The following is a 22,911-nucleotide window of genomic DNA, read 5'->3' as shown; positions in this document are numbered from 1 at the left end:
CCAATTTTAAAACATTGGCTTTGAATATGGAATGGGATACATGTGGAAAGAGGTACAAGGACTTATCAGTTGGCTCAATTGACTTTAAAACAGAATTAATTTCTTCCATTTACAATAAAAAATTTTATTCGACAATTGGTATGAAAAAAGTATACAGAAAATAAGATTGTTTAGAGGTTCAATTTTTATGACATTTGATCAATTAAAGAAGAAATATTGGATATTACAAAATACAATATTTGTATATTATCAATTACAATCATATTTGAAGAAAATAGGAATGGACTAGAGACTTCCGGAGCATAGTCAATTTGAATATGTTATAGCATACCTTTATTATTCAAAGATTTATAACTACTATGTATAATAAATTACAAGAAATAAACAAAAGATTTGTATAAAGCTCAACTGAAGTGGGAACAGGATTTAAATATACAAATTCAAGAAGAAATATGAATGAAACTATGTAGAGATAGTGCAACTAATACAATCAATGTCAGATATCAAATTGTTCAATTTTTATTTCTTATATCAAATGTATTACACACTCTACAAGTTGAATAAATTTAACCAAAATTTTTCTACTCAATGATCTATATGTAATAAAAAAAAGATGTTGGTAATTTTATTGCATTCAGTATGGTTTTGTGAAGAGAGATTTCTGGAAAGAATTGTGTTATGTTAGAGAAGATATTAAAAGTGAAGGTTAAATTAGATCCAAGAATTTTTTTTGTTGGGTAATATATATGAAGACATTAAGTTGGAAATAGATAAATATAACAGTAGTAGCAAGTCTGTAGCTAAAACATGGAAAATAATGTAAAAATAGAAGAATGGTTTAACGAATGAAATATTATCTCCCATTAGAAAACATTACTTTAATATGAGAGATGGTGATAATGTCAAATTTGGGAGTCATATGAGATTTATGAATATAGACTAATCCAGACCTTCTAATTCAATCCCCTCCTGAAAATATGGTACTTTCATCAAGAAATGTATTATGGTATTATTAATGTGGTTATTAATTATTACAATGAATGTGTTCTTTTTTTCCTATCTGCAAGGGTAAGGGATGGTGGGAGGTGGGTGAAAATTGAATATTATTCAGTATCTATTATGTAATGATATTGCAAATTAATTTGAAATGTATGAAAGAATAATAAATAAAACTTTCACAAATCTTGCAGGATCTTCTTGGCAGTCAGGACTTCTGGTGCCAATATTTCTAAGGGATCACATCAAACTGACCATTGAAAGAATCCCCCTTCTTGTGAGGGGTCGGTATTTCAAGATTTTGAATTTAAAAATGTCAGACCATTGCACATCTGACACCATCTCCACAGGAAGGTTGTCATGGTCCAAATTCAGATTATTAATTTCCTTTACTCTGTTCCAGGTATTGGAGTCAACACATTATGACTGTTACTTATCTACTTGGTAAATACAAAGCCTCCCTTGAAACAAATTGCTCATAGCTCATCATCTTCTGAAGCAGAGGAAGCGAGGCAATCATCCCCATAGAAATTGTTCACAATGGTGCTTACAGCTTGAGCACTAAACTGTTTCATATTGTCCTCGGCACATTTCCTAAGGGGAAAGTTCTCACAATTTGGAGATGTTATTCTATATTCCACCATATTCTGACCGTAGTCTCCAACAGGCCACCAGAGGAACCGTAACAAGTCACAGTCTTCATTTGGTACTTTCACTTGGTGGAACATTGCTTCAAAGTCTGCAGTTATGACAATAGGTTCTTTATGGAATCTAGCCAAGACTCCTATAAATGCACTGGTCAGGTCTGGTCCCTGTAAGAGTTGAGAATTTAGTGAAACTCCCTGAAATGTTGCTCCACAAATACCACTCAAAGTTTTTTTTTGTGAATGCAAAACCCCATGGTGTGGTAGATATCATTTTCTTCCATCATCATGTTCCAAGACACCATCTCAGACTTTCTCTGTATAACCTTTGGATATTATGTCAGACATGAAGTTGGTGCAGTCCACATGAAAGGAAGAATCCCTCTTGAATCTTCTCTTTAGGTTAAATGTATGTTGTTGGCAACACTTCTATTGTCAGGCACACACATTTCTTTCCTTTAAAGGCAGTCCAATGTAATAATGGCCATCAACTTGCTTGATAGATTTTGAGACTAAATCCAAGAACTGCTCATCTTCTCTTGAAGGGTCTTGATCATTACTGAGGCACTCAGGAAAGTCAGTCCTGAACTGCTGTTCCCACAGCTCATCATTTCACAACTGAAATCCTGTTGACATGTTGCTAATTGCTCCTGAGCATTATTTTTTTTCTCCTAATGATCCACTAATCACCCAATCAAGCATGGTTTTGACAGCTTAAAGACCATCTCCCCCACTCCTTATTACATCTAGTGGCTCAGATGTACCAAAGGCTCTGGAACCAATCAGCAAATCTCAAAGCTAATTTCAGGTAGATGAATATTCCTCAGAAGAGACCATCAATCAATTTTGTTTTGATGTGGGATGTTTTCTTTGTGCACAGGCATAGTTTTCTGAATGTATATGCCTGGGAGATCACAACAAAAGAATAAATAAAGAAAAAAACTGCTGTCCAGTGACCTCTAATCTGAATACTGTTTTAATGACCTTCCTTTGACCCATAGTTCTTAATAGAATCCTTGACCTTCTTACCTGAAGAAGCTTATTCATTAGCCCCCTGTGCAAAATGATGCAGTGCTACCTGGGTCAAGAAATGGACAAGGAGGCACTGTTGAATTCTCCTTCATGGCCTTGACTTGTACAGGCACTATTGAGAGTTTCCAGTTATCCTTACTGGCCCCACTAAGGCCACTTGTCAAAACAGAAGCTACAGCATGGTTTTCAGCTGCTTCCTTTATTTCTATTTGCTCCTTTTCCATTCCCTTCTTTCTTTGGTAGATATGCAGCATTCTGGGATGCTTTAAACCAATATGTTGCAGCTGAGTGGCTTCCTCCAGTTTTTGCTGATGTGTCCTTTACACAGACAGCCAAAGTATACTCCATTTTCATTTAGGAAAGTGATTTTCTTACAATTTGCCTTCTTTTCAACTGTGGACACATCTCCAAAGCATGTCCACCTCCACAGAACCAATAGCTCTTCATAGCAGGCAAACTCTCCTTTTCCTTAGTTCCCTTATAATTTTCCTTATCTGTGACTGTCACAGTGGTGGCAAAGATGCTTCCTTTTATTCTTGGAAGAGGCTGAGACTAGGACCTCCTTGCATCTTTGCTCAATGTTGGAGTGTCTTTGACATCCCCAAAGACCAGATCTGTTGCAGTCTTCACACCTTTTGAGGAAATCCACCATATCCTTAAAGGGAGCTCTTTTATTGTGTTTTTCCTGGAAATCAGAGCAAAGTTCTCCACATATCCCTCAGCCGGTAGAGCAACTTCCTTCTGATGACGAACATATTAGCAGACACGTCAAACTCATGTAGTTGACATTCCATCTTCTGAGAGTGTATATGCTTGTAAAGCCTGTTGCAAATGTTTGAAAATGTAGACATACAGCACTGCAACAGGCCAATTCAGTCCTAGGAGTCTGTGTCACCCAATTTACATCCCATTAACCAACACCCTTTTATTGATGACCATGAAAGAGCCAAATGCTTCTGTAGTAAGGACTTAGCCCCACTGAATTCTCTGTCTGAAGCCATATGTAGGCAACTCATTACAAGTTTCCTTGGCGTACTGTTCCAAACAGAGACAATCATTGGGGCTTTTATTCTTTCAATACTGTGTTCAAAGGATTAAATGAATCCTTGGTACTGAAGCAGGTCATCATCAAAAACTTGAATCTCCTTCTTGGCCATGGAAGAGAGACACTGTAGCTGGATTAATAATGCAGTGATTTAATTTTGCCTTTCCACAACTGAGAATACATTGCTCTGTTCAATGTTGTTTGAAGCAGGTAATGTAGCTGGAGATGCCACATGTGCATGTTCACCCTGATTTCAGATACTTGACTGGGAAGTCAAGGGAGCTGTGACAAGAGATTGGATTTGAGCTACAGCTATCTGCTGTTGTTATTGGTAACACCATGCTTGGGAGAATTTGTCCATGTGTATGCATGACTTGTAACTGTAGTACAAAAAGATCTGTCTCAACATTAAGTGTTTTATTTTCCTGTTGTCCTTTAAACAAAATATGACTCTATATCATCAGACACTTCATACAAGTTACTTTGAACACCTGAGGCTCCTAGTACTTTCACTTTCGCCATAGTGGTAGCAATGTTTGCTGGCTGCTCCTCTTTCCTCCTTGGCTGCTCTTCCAAGGGAATATTTATCCTTGAGCAATTTTTGTCATACAACAAGAGGAGCCATTTCAGCCTCAGACTTTATGCATGCAGATGTTGGACTGGAAAGTTTGGAGTTTGATCCAGAAGAACTTTGTTTGCTTCCCCTGCTTCCAACATTTGACACACTGTCCCCTGGTTGTATTTCATCCTGCATGTCAGATGTTGCCTTAATATTTGACTCTTTCGCCAGTTTGAATTGTACATCCTTTGGAATTTCATCCTCTTCACCACCATTTTGTGACACACCTTCAGCCATTTCCAAGTTGCTACTATTAAATTCAGCCAACGTCTTCTGCAGTCATTTTACAGGGTCTTTATTCCCATCAACCAAAGCCACCTCTTCTTCTATTGCCTGTTTCAGCCTCACAATGAGAATGCTTTTGACACCACTAATTTCTTGGTTCCACCGCATCAGTTCTGATTTTGACCTATGACCCTCAAGTCTGTCATACACCAGTTCTCAGCAATGGCAGCTATTTTACGCATCTCCCACTTACCATCTGCCAAGCTTGAGCACCAAGCATGAACACAAGCCTCAAATTAACAGTCCCTAATGGACAAGCAGCAGCACATCCAAACTGTGTTCAAACTTGCAACAAATACACAAAAGGAACGTGATGTGCTGCTGTAAATGAGCATCAGCCAATAATATCACTGTGATTCGAGGCAAACGTCTTTACCAGCGTGTATATAGAATATTCTGCTCTAGGGTTAGAACCCCTGGATCCCTCTGTGACCATTGCTCAGACCAATGGACGCAATTGCTGTCAGCGGCCTGCACTCGGCATTTCCAATATGGCTGCCATATTATTTTCCATATCGCTCCAAACCAATGAGGGGAAACAGTACAAATGTTCCAATAATGTCCATTTGATCTAAAGCTCCAAGATTCAAGGCATCCATGCAGTTCTCTCATGGATGCAGCTATTTTCTGTGGACCAAAATGTAGTGACTACTATCTATGAAAAAGCTGCTTGTTAGATCAAATTCATAGCAAAGTCCAGATGAATTTTTAACTGTTTATTAATGAACACAAAAGGACTCAATGTGACATATAACATCCGTGAAAACGGTAACAGTCATCAGAAAATATTGGAGCCCAAATCACCCTCCTAGTTTCTATCCCGCATGTCAAAGTTGGATAACTACTCCTCAACCCTGCAAAACCCCCACGCCTGCGGCAATAACCAAAAGTGAATAGCACGTGTGCACTGGAAGAAACAGAATGCTGCCGACGCCAGCAGCCAAACCAACAACACATCTTTGGCTCTTTCAAGTCTGAAAGGCTGCCAACTCAAATTCTTAAGCACAACAGATTATTGAAGCTTTATTCTACAATGCTTTTTTTTTTTAAAATCTACCAAAATATAAACTTCATTTATTTTTGTGCCTCATTATTACCATTCATGCCCTGCAATTACACATCCTGAACCATATTTCTTGCATTAGATTAATTGCTCCTTTCTAGCATGGATAGACTATCCATCAAACACTACTGAAGGACTTGTAACCGTCATCATCATGAGGGCCACGACTAATGGAACTAAAGGCAGATCAGCTGCCAGGTTCTGATCAACAAATAGGTAGACATGAAGCAAAGCTGATGGAATCAAATCAATGTGATAAAAGATCCACACCAGAAACATTGACTGACCATTTCTACCCATGGATGCAGTTTGACTCAAGATCTGCCAGAAATTTTTCATTTTGACTACACTCAACAGTTTCAAAACTCCCAAATTCTAACCTCGAGGAGGTAGATAGCAGGATCATAGGAATGCCACCACCCGAGGGCTGTTCTAAGTGCCATCCTTTATTTATTGACTGGCCTTGATCATTATTGGGTGCAAATCCTGGAGCATAGGATACTTCTACCAGAGCAGCTGTAATGGTTCAAAGGGGCAGCTCAACATTACGTTCAAGGACAACTCATGCAAGTTCTCCCTGTGATCATGTTGCCTTATCGGCCAATATCCAATAATTGAACAAATAGAAACTTTCAAAAATAAATAACATACAATGCTAAAACATAATTGGAAAAGAAAATTTAATATGCATCACCAACACTGTGCACAATATACAAAAATGCTGGAGAAACTCAGCAAGAAGACCTGCTTTTTGCTCATACCTTAACCAAAGGCTCAGACTGGAAAAGTTGTTTAAGCATCTTTTCTATAAGGAATGCTAAGTGCCTTGCTGAGTTTCTCTAACACTTGTGTATTCAACTACAATCACAATACATGCAGGATTTTTTGCTCAACTCCATTCCGCAGATTTTTTTTTTTTTTTTTTTAAATGCAGGTTCTGTTCAGATTCAGCAGTCTGAATTAATTCACCAGGGTGGCACGGTTAGCACTGGAGTTTGCGCAATGCTGTTACAGTGCCAGCGATTGGGACTGCAGTGGGGGTGGGGGGTCGAATCCTGTGTTTTAAGGAGTTTGTACATTCTCCACGTGTCAGCACGAGTTTCCATGGGGGGGGGGGAAATCAGATTTCCTCCCACCCTTCAAAAACTTACTGGGGAGTTGTCAGTTAATTGGGCAGAATGGGCTCATAGGCCAAAAGGGCCTGTTACCATGCTGTATATCTAGATTTTAATTTTTATTTTATATAAATAGTTTCAGGGTGAAAAATCCCTCATTAATGACAACCTCAAGGTTAATCCTGCTCTGGACAATTGGCTATAGGTCACCCAAATAGCTCAAGATTTATAACAGAAAGCAAGGCCATACCCGAGCTGGAGTTTATGTTGAAGGCTTCAGAAGAATTCACCTGACCTGGCTCAGATTTTTCAAAGACATTCATAGGACAATGTCCACCCACTGAAGTGGAGGAGCCAGAAGAAGAGGTAGTAGTAGCAGAAGACAGACCATCTTCATTTGCTTCTTGAATTGGACTGTTGCACAAACATATTCAAACATTATAACTTAAAACAATATCAAATAAACTGTGCTACAGCATCAAGAATTTTCATTTCTCTATATTCTTAAACTTAATATTCAGTCAAAAAATTACTTAATTTGAATCATTAGCAATAAAATAATCATCGAGAGTAAAGGGTAGGCAACCAGATAGCAAGTTCCAATGATAATCAACAATTAGAATATCCTTAATACTGTGATCTACTTCACTCAGTACCTTTATGCTCAATAGTTCCTGACAACAAGAAGCTGGTGAGCAAATAAAGGGTTATGATCCATTGCTGGGAGGGACCAGATGAGTTAATAATGGAACCATTAACTCATCAATTGTGATTGATCAGACAGACTAGCTTCTTATTTCCCCACCAACCTTGAACAATTAGAATGTGGTTAATTTTTTTTTTTAAAAATCAATAACATTGAATGTGAAAATGAACTGCAGATGCTAGTATATGGACCAAAAAACTGCTGGAGGAACTCAGTGGATTGAGCAAAATCAGTGAAGGTAAAGGGATGGTTGAGATTTCAGGTCAAGAACATGCATCATGGAGTTTATCGGGTAGAGACCTACATATGGGACATTGTAGCCTGCTATTTTTCTTGTGATATACACATGCTCAGACTTAAATGGAGGTACAGCAATTAAAATTGTACAAGTATCAGCATTTGCATGATCGATAGCGAGTAATAAAGTTCAGGCTCCTGGAAGCCATCAGTGGACTTGTCAGACGGGCAAATTTAATTTCAATTTTTGAAGGATAAATATAAAAAAAGGAATACATAATAAAAAGTGAAGATACCAAGAAATTTAGCAGGAAATAGAGCAGTGAAGTATATTAAAGATGGTTAAAGGAGCAGAGCAGATAGATGCCTTCATTGGAGAAGGTATAGAATACTGAGTCAAGGTGATCATGTTAGAATTACATGAACCACCAGTTAAGTCATAACTGAAGCACAATGTTTACTTATCACCGTACTTCAAGAAGATTGTCATAACACAAGAGGGGAAAGAGAATGCGATCTGCACTGGAGAATGGAAAAAGATCAACTAGTCTGGGGTGATTCTTTTTTGATCAAAAGACAATTGTAATAGACAAGACAAACAAGAACATTGGAACATATTTAAGTTATTTGGCGGAAGTCCAAAAATTCAAACTGAACAGGGATTGGAGGGGTCTGGATTTCCAGATTCTCAAGCAGTACTTTTAAAATTCTAATTTAAGAAGGAATAAAGGGATGAACAGGTGAACTTTGATAATTATTCATTCACAAATACAATAGGGTTCATTTATCAAAACAAGCAGTTTAAAAAAAAAATAAAGTGGTTGCTTGTTGCAACTGTGCATTGGTGGTGCTTAATCATGCATGTGCACATACACAAGTCCACTAAATTTAAAAAGTTTTGAAATGTCAGGATTTATGGCCTCTGGAATGTTGGACTTCTACTCTACTTTTATTTTACCCAAGCCATATGGTAGCAGATGGACAAATGCCTGCCACAATCCAATGCAACAGAATCAGAGTTGTACAGGAGAGCTGACGAATATATCAGTTTCAGCCTGCATGAACAGGAATGATTAACCCTTGTGCTTTGCATTTCAATAAGAGCTCCTGGGAGCTTTGTACACTGAATACATAGATCTATTGCATAATAGTCAAATGGAATATATTAATGGCACTCAGCCAAAAAAATATTTCATTTGAATGCGTGTAAAACAAGATTCAGACAAGTTTAAATACATTTTAAACGCAAGCTCAATAAGTCCTTCAGTGATAGCATTAATTGGTCAAGCTTATAGCATTGATGAAATTTACTGGAGAGAGCAAATGTTTACCTCAATACTTTCAAATCCAGAGGTTGGTCACGCATGGATTCCTTGAAAAGTGATAATGAACTTAGACCATTTTTAGTGGATTCACAGCTCCATTTGACTGACTTATTCTGGTCATCATTCAGAGGATTTTGGTGGAATGGTGTGGAGACAAGTTGAGCTCCTCTTGTGAAGTCACATGTGTTTTCAGGAAATGGGCCAAGTGTTTTGTTTGAGTAGTCATTGCTCTCAAAGTGGCATTCATTTATGGGTACAAACTCATCCAAATAATCCTTTAAAAAAGATCAGATGCAGATTTAGACACATGCCAAGATACTACAAATACACTAAGAATCTTTCAAATCTCATTGGTTAAACAGCTAATGCTAAACCATAGCCAGAGGAAAATCCAGATATTCATCACAAGGTGTGGATGAGTATGTCCCCACTGTAAAAGTGAAAACCTTGTGTTTTTGATTTGTTAATTTCCTGCCTATCCTTTAAGAAAAACTGTTGTTTGTGGTGTTGACTATATCTACTAAATTGTTCCCCATCAAGAAACTTTGGATGAACAGTGAAATCCAGAACATGCTGAAAGCCAGATCAGAGACAGTCAGAGATTGAGAACACTACATATGGCACAGGTATGACCAATAAAAAGTAATCTCCCCAGCAAAGTCAAGATTCCAGATAAGAATGGAAACCACAGAGAATACCCCACAGCTGTGGTAGGGCCTAAGTGATATAACCTGTACAAAAACAAATCCAATGTAGTAGAAGACAGCAAAGCTTCACTTCCTGATGAGCTCAATGCCTGATGCCCAATTTAATCTTCAGAGCAAGGAAGAATCATTGTGCAGTCCCATATCCCCTGTTGATCCTCTACTGTCAGTATCAGAGAATGATGTGCAACTTGCTTCCAGGAGTGAATCCAAAGGAAAGCATCTGATCCAGACAGGAGCATTGAACACTGAAACCTGTGCTGATCAGCTCAATAATGTATTGGCGGATTGTTACAACAGACCAGCAGCAATAGAAATTCACCAAGACAATATGTTCAAAACAATTTTTATTAATAACTACTAATAATACACATGTATAGTAGGATTAAGGTTAGAGTGGAGTAAGATTTTGTGTGTGGCAAATTCCAAACCATAATAATTCTAGAGATGATTTTAAAGTTCAGTCTCAGAAACCTGGTATTGAAACTCAGTCTTCGCAAACTCTTGTAGATTTGCTTTCAGAGGAATATTTCTTCATACAAATGACATTTTGTGGTAGTTTCAGAACCTGCATTTCACATGATGATTTCAGACTCAGACACGAGTCAATCGAAGTAACCATTATAATGGTCATGACTCAGAAAAAAGAACGATCTTGCTTGGCTTTACCCAGAATTGGGTCAGTCACAAGTGGCTATTACAATAGCCACAGCATCATTGCTCTCCCTGGAGAAGGAGAAGCAACAACAGTGTCCCTCTCTCAGAATTTTCCAACTTCAGATGAAACTGATGCAATATTAAAGATGCCTTCTTGCTGTCATAATCACATGACGTCATTGCTGATTTTGTTTGACATTCCTCTCTTCCAAAGGTTTACGAGCCAATGTCTCAGATTTGTCTGCACAGGCCATTGAAGTCTGTGTGTTTTAAAAACACCATTGTAGTTTCAATGGAGAATCATTTCTGACTTTTATGGTTGTTTATACAGTTTTAACTGAACAATGAATTAGCAGTCATCTCACAAAATTGTGTGTGTGTGTGTGTGTGTGTGTGTGTGTGTGTGTGTGTGTGTGTGTGTGTGTGTGTGTGTGTGTGTGTGTGTGTGTGTGTGTGTGTCCGTCCACAGTCTTTCCTGAAAATAAATATATATATATATATTTATTTAAACTACACATTCATAATAGCACAACTCTGTCACATCTGACTCCGGCAGGGTATGCTACCCACCTGTTTCAAACAGGCCTCAATCATACTGGTGCCCAAGAAGAATGTGGTAACCTTCATACAATGGCAAATCGCATCCATCATATTTTGAATAGCTCACGTTGAAGCATATCAGATCCCGTCTGAGCAGTGACTTGGATCAGTTCCAATTTACCTACCACACCAACAGGTCTATGGAAGATGCCATCTCATGGTTCCACACAAAACCCTGGAACACCTGGACAGCAAAGACTCGTACATTAAGATGCCCTTTATTGATCAGTTTGGCATTTAACATCATCCCCTTAAAACTACATGTAATAATCGATGGCATGCAAGAGTCAACCCCCTCTTATTTTTTTTTACCCCATCTGCCCACCAAAGCTCTCAATACCCCATCCACAGACTCTCACCTGAGCCTGCCCACCCGAGTTCCCAATGCCCTGAATGCAGATTCACCACCGTCCAAATTTGAAGACGCAGGTCTCAATACTGCAGTGTAATTTGATCACCTTCAGGTCACAATCAGTTCAGATTGGCAAGAACATCTCCACAATCTCCATCAGTACTGGAGCACCACAGAGCTGTGTACTTTGTGCTTTCCTCTACTCACTTTATACCTATGACTGTGTGGCTCGATAATGACAACAATACCATCTACAAATTTGCTGACAATATCATTGAGGTGGGTTATATAAATGGGGCAATGAGTCAGCATTGAAAACAAGGCTGAATTATGCACCACCAACAACCTTGCACTCAATATCACCAAAACCAATGAACTGATTGTGGAGTTTAGGAAGAGCAAACCAGAGGTGTATGATCCAGTGAACATTTTGTTGGGGGGGGGGGTAAGAGAGGGTGAGGAGTTACTGGGAGTTTACCATTTTAGAAGACTTTTCCTGGACCAAACACACTAATGTCATCATGAAGAAAGCATGTCAGTGTCTCTACTGCTAGCTTGTGGAGGTTTGGTATGACATGGAAAATCTTGGCAAACTTCGACAGACGAGTAGTGAAAAGTGACCAACTGCATAACAGTCTGGTATGGAGGCACCAATTAATCTGAACTTTGAAAATACCATCATTATATTTAGTAGATTGAACATTTCAGTTTCTGAAATGAACCAAGACCAAGTCCTGGTAGCAGTAATGCACTGCAAATTCACAAACTATAATAATTAGCAACTCAAGATTTTGAAAAATTTAGAACAGTTAGTTTCCAAATATCCAAAAAGCTTGGATGTTTTTCAGTTAACTGGATTTTTCAGATATCTATTAAATAGCTTGAAGCAGTCCAGTACCATTAGCAGAATACTTGCATCAGCAGTTAAACAGCAACAAAAAAAAGTTTTTTCAGCATGAAATAATGTTTACAAGATAAATGCAGCAACAAACATTAGAAATTCTCCTTGAAAGCTTTTTCCAAAATTTCCTCCAATGTTATCTGCCTCATTGACAATGGTGTTTTGTCTTAACAGTCTGTTTTTGATTCTATACTCTGGCATGATTTGTTGTTATGAATGCATGTTGCTCTAGTGAATCACATGTGTTCACAATGTCATCTTCAGGCACTTTGCAGTGTTAACCAGGTCCTCCTCCTCCTCCTCCTCTTCGCACTCACCTTGATACAGAACGATTTCAGCTATTTCACCATCGATGTTAGAAACTTCAATATTCTCTTCTTCCAGCTTGCTGATGGACTCAACGTATATTTTTTTGCATATGTAAGAAAGTCAGACATTTTTTCCCCTCACCATAGTCTTCGTTATCAATTGCAGGCCAGCAATTGTACCAGGCATGAACAACTGTGTCTTTAGTTACTTTGTTCCAAGCGTTGGCAGCAGCATAAATACCATCCTTTATGGTAAACTCCTTTTGGAAACCTGCCACACCCAAACCTCTGTTCATTGCTGACAGCAAGTTGTTCAAGTGTTTTGATATTCACTCTTCATTGATCCAAGGATACCTTGGTCACAGACAATTAAAATACTGATTTTGAACTTGTTAAATTCCCCTCACTTTTTGCCTTGAAAAAACTTTCTTCGGTGCAATTCTTGTTACTTTTTGGGTATTGTAGTGTGTTGAAACATTTAGCGTACCCATTTTGCTTGAGTAAGATGCAAATTTAGGGAAAACCAAATAGTTATACAGTTATACGTTATATAGTTATACATCCAAGCTCCATTCTGACCAACTGGTTGGATTTCAAAATGGACGCATCTAAGCATGGGATGTATCCCTATGCTATCAATCCCCACTGCCCTGCGCTCTCCCAACAACCCACTATCATTCCCCACTGTACCTGTACAGCATTCTTTTATCCTGAGAACTGAGAGAAATACTGTGATGTTCACAATGCCGGGATAACATCTGATGGTCACTATTGTATCCGTGCAGCTGTTAGCACCAGTGGATATACAACCAAGTGCAATTTTTATTTACATATATATTTTTCATATGTATGGATGATTGCAAGTTACATAGGTTGTAAAAAGGGGAGCGGCTGTTGTGACAGCGTATATAGAAATGTTTTTGTGAGATAAATTAGGAAAGGATTGTTAGAGTAGGTCACAGAAACAGATCTTATTTGAAATACTGGAGACTGGCTTCTCACACCTTTTTGAAAGAGCTTTGAAGAGTGCTCAAGAGACATCACTAATGGATTATTGTTTATCAAGGCATCAGATGAAAAAGCAGGCTGGAGCTGCTACTGTCTGAAAGGAGAATTTGCTGTTGTAAGAGGGTCATATGGTTTTATAAGCAGAGAGAGTCAAACAGGCTTTCTCTCAGTCTCAGAGAGAGAGAATGAGAAGCAGAGATAGTGTCAGCCAGCAGAAGTTGCTGGGATTGAAACAGGTCCAGCTGGCAAGCTTTTGGAAGACAGCTTGATCAAAGCCCTTGTGCTTTATGCAAGACGAGAGGACTGGCTGTCTAATGTTTCACAGAGTAAGAGAAACAGAAAGGAACTCTGAAAGAAAGAGGTTATCATCTGGAGAATCCTGAAGGGGCAAGTTTCATCAGCAAGACACTGAGGTGACTAATCGAGGTACATCAGTTGTGGATGTCCTGGAACAACACATCCCTCTCTGAAAACCAACAAGAGCTTTCCTGAGTGTTAACAATTTACCGTTTGAGCACCAAAGCCTGGTGAACAAAGTTTGATTCTCTTTTCATGTTTAAAAATAATTAAAAGCAACTTTTGTTTAAGTAACCATTTGTCTTGGTGAATATCTATTGCTGCTGGGTTTATGGTCCTCTGGGCTCATAACTCTATTAATTTTTAATATGTTAAATTTTAAAGATCACTTACACATTCACTAGCACAGGTCCCTTCAGTTTGAATGTGCTTACAAGGTATGAGGATTTCAGAAAGTGGCAGCGGTCTGGTCCTCAAGGAGTCAGCTGGTAGCCTTTAAGCAAAAGTGAAATCAGAGTCCTCAAAATAGTTTTGAAATATAGGTAACAATTTAAATTGCTACAATCAGATCTCTTATTTTAATGAAGAACCAAACAATCAAGATCTTGAAGCAGACAAATTATAAAGGAACTTTTCCAATGGTTAAATGTACCCAAAAGATTAGATACAAGACTTGTGCCAAGTACATTAATCTCAACCAGTACACTAATAGACATAAATTTGACCTTGAGTAACTTGGACAGAGTTAGAACATGGAACATTTCAGGCACTTTGGCCCCAATGTTATACAAACCCATGTAAACCTGCTCCACATCAATCCTCTCCATTTTTCTAGCACCTATATGTCTATCCAGAAGTCTTTTAAATGTCCCTATTATATTCCACCGTAATGGCTATGCCCCACAATCTTGTCTCTTTAATCACCTCTCATCTTGTCATACCAAAGAGAAAAACCTGAGCTCACTTCGCCTTTCTTCACTTGTTCTACAAATCTAGGCAGCACTCTGGTCAATCTCCTTTGCACCCTTTCTAAAGCTCAGGATAAAGATGCCCATATCCAGAACTTCACATAAACAACTGTCCATCTCTACTGAACAAGGTAGTTATAAAGATTACAAAAACATGCACTCAGGATACACAAATAGCAGTTAGTTCAACACCTTTACCACAATCAGGACCAGACCTGGGTTAAATTACCACGGTGTCTGCATGGGTTTTCTCTGGGGACTCCTGTTTCCTCACACCCTTCATTTCTGAACACCTTATTACAGGAAGGATATAGATACTTTGGAGCAGATATCCAATAGGCACATGAATGCAAGAAGGTTATAGGTGTGTAGGGAAAAATTAGATTACAATTTACAAAGGTTGGCCCAAGGGCTGAAGGGGCTGTTTTATGCTTTTAATGTTCTATTCTATGAATTTTCAATTTTTATATTCTTTATAACCATCTTATCTGGTACAGTTGTTTTTGTAAAGTTCTAAATGTCTACCATCTTTATCCATCCCTCTAACAAAGTTACGAGAAGTCAAATTAGTGTCTCTCTACTTGTGTATTGATCGAGATTAACTGAGTTGGCCATCTTTGCTACCTCTGATCTGGCAAATTCAACCATTGAAGAAATTCCTTTAATATTTTGTCCAATCATTTCTTCAGCACTTCCAATCGTTTGGTTCTTCAATAAGAGGAGAGATCTGACGTTAATAATTTTCTGCAGGAACTTACTTGTTCTCCTGGTCTTCATCTGCATTCTCAAAAATTTTAAAAGGTATTTGAGCAGGCAACAACCCAGAGAATGAAGGCATCTGCTTTGGGACCAAACTTGGATCATTTCTGTCAGCTACGAAGAGAAATAGGACTTAACTACATCTGTTGAAAAAAAATTACTGTACATTTGCTATGTTAGAGGTAGCTTGCTGAGACCATTTCCTGAGAAATATTTTGTCAGAGGCAAAATTTTGTTTAATTATCATGACACAGCAACTGATAAAAATAAAGTTGACAACTTCCCTATTTAGTTGAAGTCTTAGTTAAACCCCCCACCCCCCAGATTACTTAGAAATCCTGATGTTAGCTCACCAGGCAATATTTCTTGTGCTCAATTTAGTTTACTACAGTCCCATTTTCCCCATGCTCTAAACTCATTTGAACACCTGAGGGGAAAGTACTATATTGATTGGAAATATTGTAGTAGTACAACATGAAAAACATTTAAATGTCCCAGAGTATTAACAGGATTAAAATTCAGTAGCCCACAATATTCACCAGTTGAGCACAAACGTACCACGACTGCCAAGTTAAGGGCTTACTACTGTAATCAAATCTAAGACACTATAAAAAGTCCTTAACGAACACTCACCATACAACTTTAAAATCAGGCAGCTGTGTTAAACTGGTTTAGATTCCAAAAGACAAGAACTCCAAATCTGAAAGATTTTGTTTCTACACACCCCCATGAAATCCATACAAAAATATTTTACAATGAAATTTTAGCTAATGTTAAACTGAAAGGAAATTTTAATATTTCTGCTCAGGTGATCAGTGGGAAAAAATATAAAAACTGAAACTTTACAAGACATTGATCTTATTTGGAGGATTGGACTTCCTTTCCAAGAATAGATAAAATGGCTTTAGAGGGGATTCAGAGGAGGTTTATGAGAATAAACCCAGAGACAGAGGGATTAATGTACAATGGCCATTTGGAGGCAGTGAGCCCATACTCACTGAAGATTAGGAGTACAAGGGAGGTATCTTGTTGAAATGTACTGAGTATTAAAAGGGCTAGAATGAATGGGCCAGAGGTTTCATTCCAGAGGACTTATCATAGCATCCATTGCACCTTTTGTGGCATTCTCTACATTGGAGATTGTGAACAGAGTGAAGGAGCTGAGCGAAGCAATCACAGTGACCTCCCAGTGGGTCAATTCTGGATCATATTCCAGTACTCACATGGCTGTCCTTAGCCTTGTGTACTGTCCCACCCAGACCGCCTGCAGATTGGAGGAACAACACCCTATTTTCCAGATGGGAAACCTCCAGCCTCATGGTATGAGCATTGACTTTACTGCTTTCCATTAAACCAGCTTGCCTTTTCTTCCCCCTCTCCCTTTCCTGTCCTTCCACCCACCAGCCCTACGATCCCCCCTTCCTCTCATTGCAGCTGCTCCCTCCTTTCTCCACCCATCTCCTGTCTTGCCACCCCCCCCCCCCCAGCCTTTTGTTCGGATGCACTGGCATTTTCTCATACTTTGATGAAGGGCTCAAGCCTGAAACATCAGTCATGTATCCTTGCCTTTGCAACATAAAGGACACTGATTTGCTGAGCTTCTCCAGCATTTTGCGTTTTTAGTTAGCCATGATTTGAAGGGCAGAATCGATTCAATGGACCTAATGGCCTAATTCTGTTCCCATGTCTTGTGTTCTTGTATTCTAATGTTAATTTAGGTCAGAACAGGTAGTGCAGAAAAAAAAAGCAAGAATTTTGATATTCCAATTCAATGGTACTGATTAGAAATCCAAGGCAGAAGATTACCAAAAAACAGTCCACGTTCTGAATTCTTACCATTCTTCATAAACAGAGCTTCGTACGCTAGGTCATTTTTATTACAGACTCTAGACAGAGTACCCAGATTCTCAGGCTTATTTTCATCATCCATTTGTGAACAAGCAACAGGCATATGGAACAGATTATTCATGACATCTGCAATAAAAATGTAGAAGCAGATCAGATATTTAGTCTTTTCACATTCAAATAAACTTTCAATATGATTATAGCCAAATAGGCTGGATTACATAGAAATGAGCATTTGGTGCCATTAAGACACCAAAGTAATAGGGAAGCTGTAAATCTAAGATTTTAAAACATGAAGAAGGAATTGGAGAGTGGGCACTTTTTTTGATAGCACCCTTCACAGCATGCTTCCACTGACCAGTCTTAGGAGGGCATTTAATCCATAGACACCAAAGTAAGATCCAACAAAATTGGCTGGATTATATTGACATTACTCCTACTCAAAAGTTGGAAGTGGGAGTACATGTTGTAGACTACAATTCATCGACAAATTCTGTACCTTTTCTAAAATGTTTGGTTGACCATTTTCCTTGCAACTCCCATCTATTAAACAAACAGCAAATTCAATGAAGAATTATTGGTCAGATGATACAGATTAATAGTAGATCAAAACTATCAATGCTTTCTGCACTCAGCCTATGCCCAATGAGGATACTGCAGTAAAGAACGTGAAGCATGAACATTATCATTTCAAAACGTAATGTTTAATAGATGCACCAACAAAATACAAACAGCATTTATATTCTGGAACTCAAGGAAACAACATTAATGTGGGGACCACATTAGATCTGGTTTGTTTGCCAGACATTCAATCTGCAGCCACTACTTGGAAATCTTTTCCAATGAGCAATCTGACCTACTGCATTCAAAAAATGATCAGCAAGGCAAGAGCAGGATCTATAATCATAAACAGAACAGGGGCACATCCTGAGGCTCCACCACAAGCAAATCTTGATAGCAAAAAACAATTTGTTTTTTTTTTAAATATATAGAGTGCTTCCGATAGCTTAAGGCATTTCAAAAGTTTTAAATTAGAATTGACAACATCTTACAAGGACTGCCTAAAGAAAGTTCTTGGTGCCTGCCCCATTGACCACCGCCAGTGGGCTGATATCGCCTCAAACCGTGCATCTTGGCGCCTCACAGTTCGGCGGGCAGCAACCTTCTTTGAAGAAGGCGGCAGAGCCCACCTCACTGTCAAAAGACAAAGGAGGAAAAACCCAACACCCAACCCCAACCAACCAATTTTCCCTTGCAACCGCTGCAACCGTGTATGCCTGTCCCGCATCGGACTTGTCAGCCACAAACGAGCCTGCAGCTGACGTGGACTTTACCCCTCCATAAATCTTCGTCCGTGAAGCCAAGCCAAAGCGAGAAGAAAATACTAACAATTTAAAAATAAAATAACTTGATACTGAAAGCAAAGTCAATCACTGGGACTAAACTCAATGGAGAGTTCAGCATTTGATCGCCAGGTCACTTCTGACTGACCACAAGGAGATCTGAAGTAAACAGAGCTGCCAGCAACTTGAAAACGTCAATTTGATTCTGCCTATTATTTCCATAATTCAATCAGCATCTATTTTTTTTTACTGGACCTATAGCATTAACTATCAATGTGCAAACTATTGCAGAAAGAACTTTGAATAGCTAACCACAATTAAGTGTAAATAAATTGCCTAATTAATTCCAGACCAGAGAACCTTGCAAGCATCAAATCAACAGTTAAATCAGATGAAAGGGGTGGTGCAGTTTAAATTCAGGAAAACAGCTTGCTTAAAGTTTGTAAACAAAAATGTGACAAAATAATTCACATATACCTGCATCACATGAAAGATTCAGATTCTTCAGTGTCATTTCATCTTGATTTGACCTGTCAGAGGCAGGAGTAAGTCAACAATCAAACAAGTGGTCAAACAACATTGGAGCAAAAGTACCTCCTCCAAAAAGATCAGTATCTAAATGTAGCACTGAAGAGTTGAAAAGTTAACCTGCATTCATAATTCTACACATGGCTGCTCAGAAATTAACCCTTAGTGTTCACAAATCATTATTCAAAAATATGAGACAAGGAATAAAATTCAATTTAATCCATTATGAAAAATTCCCACGTGTTTCTTGACACATGTTCAAATGTTTTGTGATGTAGACAGTTTTTTAATATTTAAAAAAGCAGAACAATCCCTTGCCCTCTCCTGAATGTTGGGGTTGACTGCAGTCGCCATAAACATAGGCTCAAAGCAATCTCCTAAATTCTGTTATTCATTTGCATTGGCTTCCAATTATATAACTAATTTTAGCATTAAAATTGTACTTACACATCTTTCCAAGAATCTTTAACTTTTATTTCTGTGGCGTTCAACTGTGCGCCAAGTTCCCAGGCTGCAGTCCCGGATTGTGCAACGTTATCACCAGCTTGGTTCTGAAAATTAGGATGAAGACTTGCAGAGCAAGAAAAATCAGCATTTTTATCTGTGCAGGATTCGGACTGTGCAGTTAAAACGCATAGATTTCTGGGCAACTGGGTTTGAATATCCAATTCATCCTTTGAAGAAAAGCAAACATACTCATTTTAAATAAGACATTTACACAATTATTCTGGACTGATGGTTGTATTTCATTATAAAATGTCAGCTAAATTCCCCACCACCAAAAAATTACTGTCCCATATAATGATGTAAATTTTAATTAATTGTTCAAGTATTCTAGTATCAAAACAATCCAAAAATTCATTTGGCCAACCTCCCCATACCATTATCAGTGATGAAGACAGACTCTCAGTACACCTCGCTCTCAGTAATGCTGCCCATATCTAAAACCTGTCTACTTCCAACCATTCCATTTTGTCATTTGGGAAGATTGCCTGGCAACCCAAAACCTTAGCTTATAATCAAGGTGTACTTTTATTCAGCAAGTGATAAAAATACCCAATGTTCTTAATATTCAAGTTATGAACAGAATACTCAAGTCACAACTATTAAAATAGTAATGTCCAGTTGAAAGAAGTGATTTTCAAATGAGAAAATTAAATCTCTCTCTCATTTGACATTAAGCAATTTCATTTCATTTACTGGAGATTGACTGATGGATTACCAACATCTGTGGATAGGGATTTTCAAACAACTTTCTACCCATGGCATTGACAAATGATTTTTAATATAAAATGGATCATTCATTTGGGATCAATGAAATATTGCATGTTCCAAACATACTAATAAATGCACAAGATGACAAAAGTGAAAAATGAGTATTGATGGATAAAGTGGCTTCTAATAAGCTTTCTTTATTCAAACCAAAACAAAAATCTTGATTCAATTCAGAGTTTGATGCATGATGCTCCCATCTCTCCCCTTCTTTTAAAAGTAGAGGGGCACAAGTCAGAAAAGAATCACTGCAGAGAAATAAAAATTGTCAAATCCAAAACTTGGCTTGATAAAATGGTATAATCTTCTGTAAATGTAAGTTTGACAAAATCAGGTGAAGTGTTAAATCAATACATTTAAATGTAATGTACAGGTAGTTTCCCCTCTGATCACAAAAGGCAAACCAAAAAAATTATTCTTATTACAGTGGACAAACCTGTTGTGCTTCAAGTTTGATATATTCTTGCTTTTCCTTTATAGCCATTTTTGTCTTACAGATTAATTGTTCCATTTCTTCACTTTCCTTTTTTAATTTCAACAACTTTTGCTCCTGCTCTGAAAACAAAAACAAAGAGTTGGCAAGAAAATAGCTATGATTGTGGGATTTAGTGAATTACAATGAAGATTGCCAGCAAATGGATGGCTAGTAATTCTTTCACTGTTCACCAATCATACTGCCCAGCATTTTGCACAATCAAAAGAACTGCTCACATTAATCATCCGAGACACTAAGTGTGCTATGTCTAGTTATGTATCTGCATGTTTTGCACTAAGGACTGGAGAAGAGTTTTGTCAGGTTGTACTTGGGCAATTAGATGATAATAAACTTGAAAGGTAGTGCTGTGCAGTGGACCGATTTATCCCATTGGGATAAATGGCTCGCTTTCTGAGTGGCAGGCGGTGACCAGTGGGGTACCACAGGGATCTGTACTGGGACCCCAGCTGTTCACAATTTACATTAATGATCTGGTGAGGGGATTGGATGTAATATCTCCAAATTTGCAGATGACACTAAGCTAGGAGGGGTTGTGTGCACAGAAGAGGGGGTCAGGAAGCTCCAGTGTGATTTGGATAAATTGAGGGACTGGGCAGATATATGGCAAATGCACTACAATGTGGATAAATGTGATGTTATCCACTTTAGTAATACAAACCGGAGGGCAGATTACTATTTGAATGGCTATAGATTAAGAGATGGGGAAGTGCAGAGAGACCTTGGGGTACTTGTACATCAGTCTCTGAAGGAGAGCATGCAGGTACAGCAGGCAGTTAAAAAGGCAAATGGTATGTTGGCCTTCATATGAAGAGGGCTTGAGCATAGGAACAAGGATACCTTACTGCAGCTGTACAGGGCCTTGGTGAGACCACACCTGGAGTATTGTGTGCAGTTTTGGTCACCTTATCTAAGGAAGGATGTTCTTGCAATGGAGGGAGTGCAGAGGTGATTCACCAGGCTGATACCTGGAATGGCAGGAATGACTTATGAGGAAAGATTGCGCAAATTGGGATTGTACTCCCTGGAGTTTAGAAGATTGAGAGGGGATCTCATAGAGACATATAAAATTCTGGCAGGACTGGACAGAATGGATGCAGATGGGATGTTTCCAATGATGGGAAAATCCAGAACCCGGGGCCATGGTTTGAGGATAATAGGCAAACCATTTAGGACCGAGATAAGGAGGAATTTCTTTACCCAGAGGGTGGTGAATCTATGGAATTCATTGCCACAGAGGGCAGTAGAGGCAGGTTCATTAAATATATTTAAGAGGGAATTAGATATATTTCTTCAGTATAAGGGTATTAAAGGTTACGGAGAGAAGGCGGGGACGGGGTACTGAACTTTAAGATCAGCCATGATCTCGTTGAATGGCGGAGCAGGCTCGAAGGGTCGAATGACCTACTCCTGCTCCTATCTTCTATGTTTAGTTCTTCCTATAACATGTTGGAGGTGCATGTGAAACTGAGCCTCAAATGGAAGGGGGAGGAGCAGGGACAAGTGTGCTTGGGTGGGGATTTAAAAAATTAAGGAACCATTCAGAGAGAGAGCAGTCCCCTTGAAAACCCAAAAAAGTTGTCATTTTGTGCATTTATTAACGTTTGGAACACGCAATCTTTCATTGATCCCAAATGAATGATCCATTTTTATTGGAAATTATTATTTTGCCCTGGTTTCTCTTAATTCAGGCAAGTCATTTGTAACTTGTTCACTACAGTATTTCTTTACTTCGAGCTGTGGCAAGAATACAGAATTTTATGTATTTCCTCCAGATTTATCCCCTTCCCACTGCATGTTTTTGTGATG

The 22,911-nt window shown here is 38.5% G+C and overlaps 1 protein-coding gene across 4 annotated transcripts in view; it reads right to left on the bottom strand.

The window, feature by feature from the left end:
* The window catches only part of bub1bb (BUB1 mitotic checkpoint serine/threonine kinase Bb), an 89,467-nt gene that overhangs the window by 39,971 nt on the left and 26,585 nt on the right, over positions 1 to 22,911 (bottom strand). For 3 of the 4 annotated variants that reach the window (XM_069917127.1, XM_069917128.1, XM_069917125.1), the window contains exons 10-17: positions 21,046 to 21,164; positions 19,785 to 20,011; positions 19,287 to 19,339; positions 17,458 to 17,595; positions 15,621 to 15,735; positions 14,288 to 14,387; positions 9,074 to 9,342; positions 7,050 to 7,213 (exon numbers count right to left, since the gene is read on the bottom strand). In XM_069917127.1, the coding sequence (XP_069773228.1) occupies positions 7,050 to 7,213; positions 9,074 to 9,342; positions 14,288 to 14,387; positions 15,621 to 15,735; positions 17,458 to 17,595; positions 19,287 to 19,339; positions 19,785 to 20,011; positions 21,046 to 21,164 (1,185 nt within the window). The remainder of the gene's footprint in view (positions 1 to 7,049; positions 7,214 to 9,073; positions 9,343 to 14,287; positions 14,388 to 15,620; positions 15,736 to 17,457; positions 17,596 to 19,286; positions 19,340 to 19,784; positions 20,012 to 21,045; positions 21,165 to 22,911) is intronic. The other variant, XM_069917126.1, reaches the window with a different exon arrangement.

Source organism: Narcine bancroftii, chromosome 2, assembly GCF_036971445.1.
Source record: "Narcine bancroftii isolate sNarBan1 chromosome 2, sNarBan1.hap1, whole genome shotgun sequence".
In the NCBI taxonomy this organism is placed as follows: domain Eukaryota; kingdom Metazoa; phylum Chordata; class Chondrichthyes; order Torpediniformes; family Narcinidae; genus Narcine; species Narcine bancroftii.
Note: the sequence above shows the minus strand (reverse complement) of the source record. Positions and strands in the feature narration are given on the sequence as shown.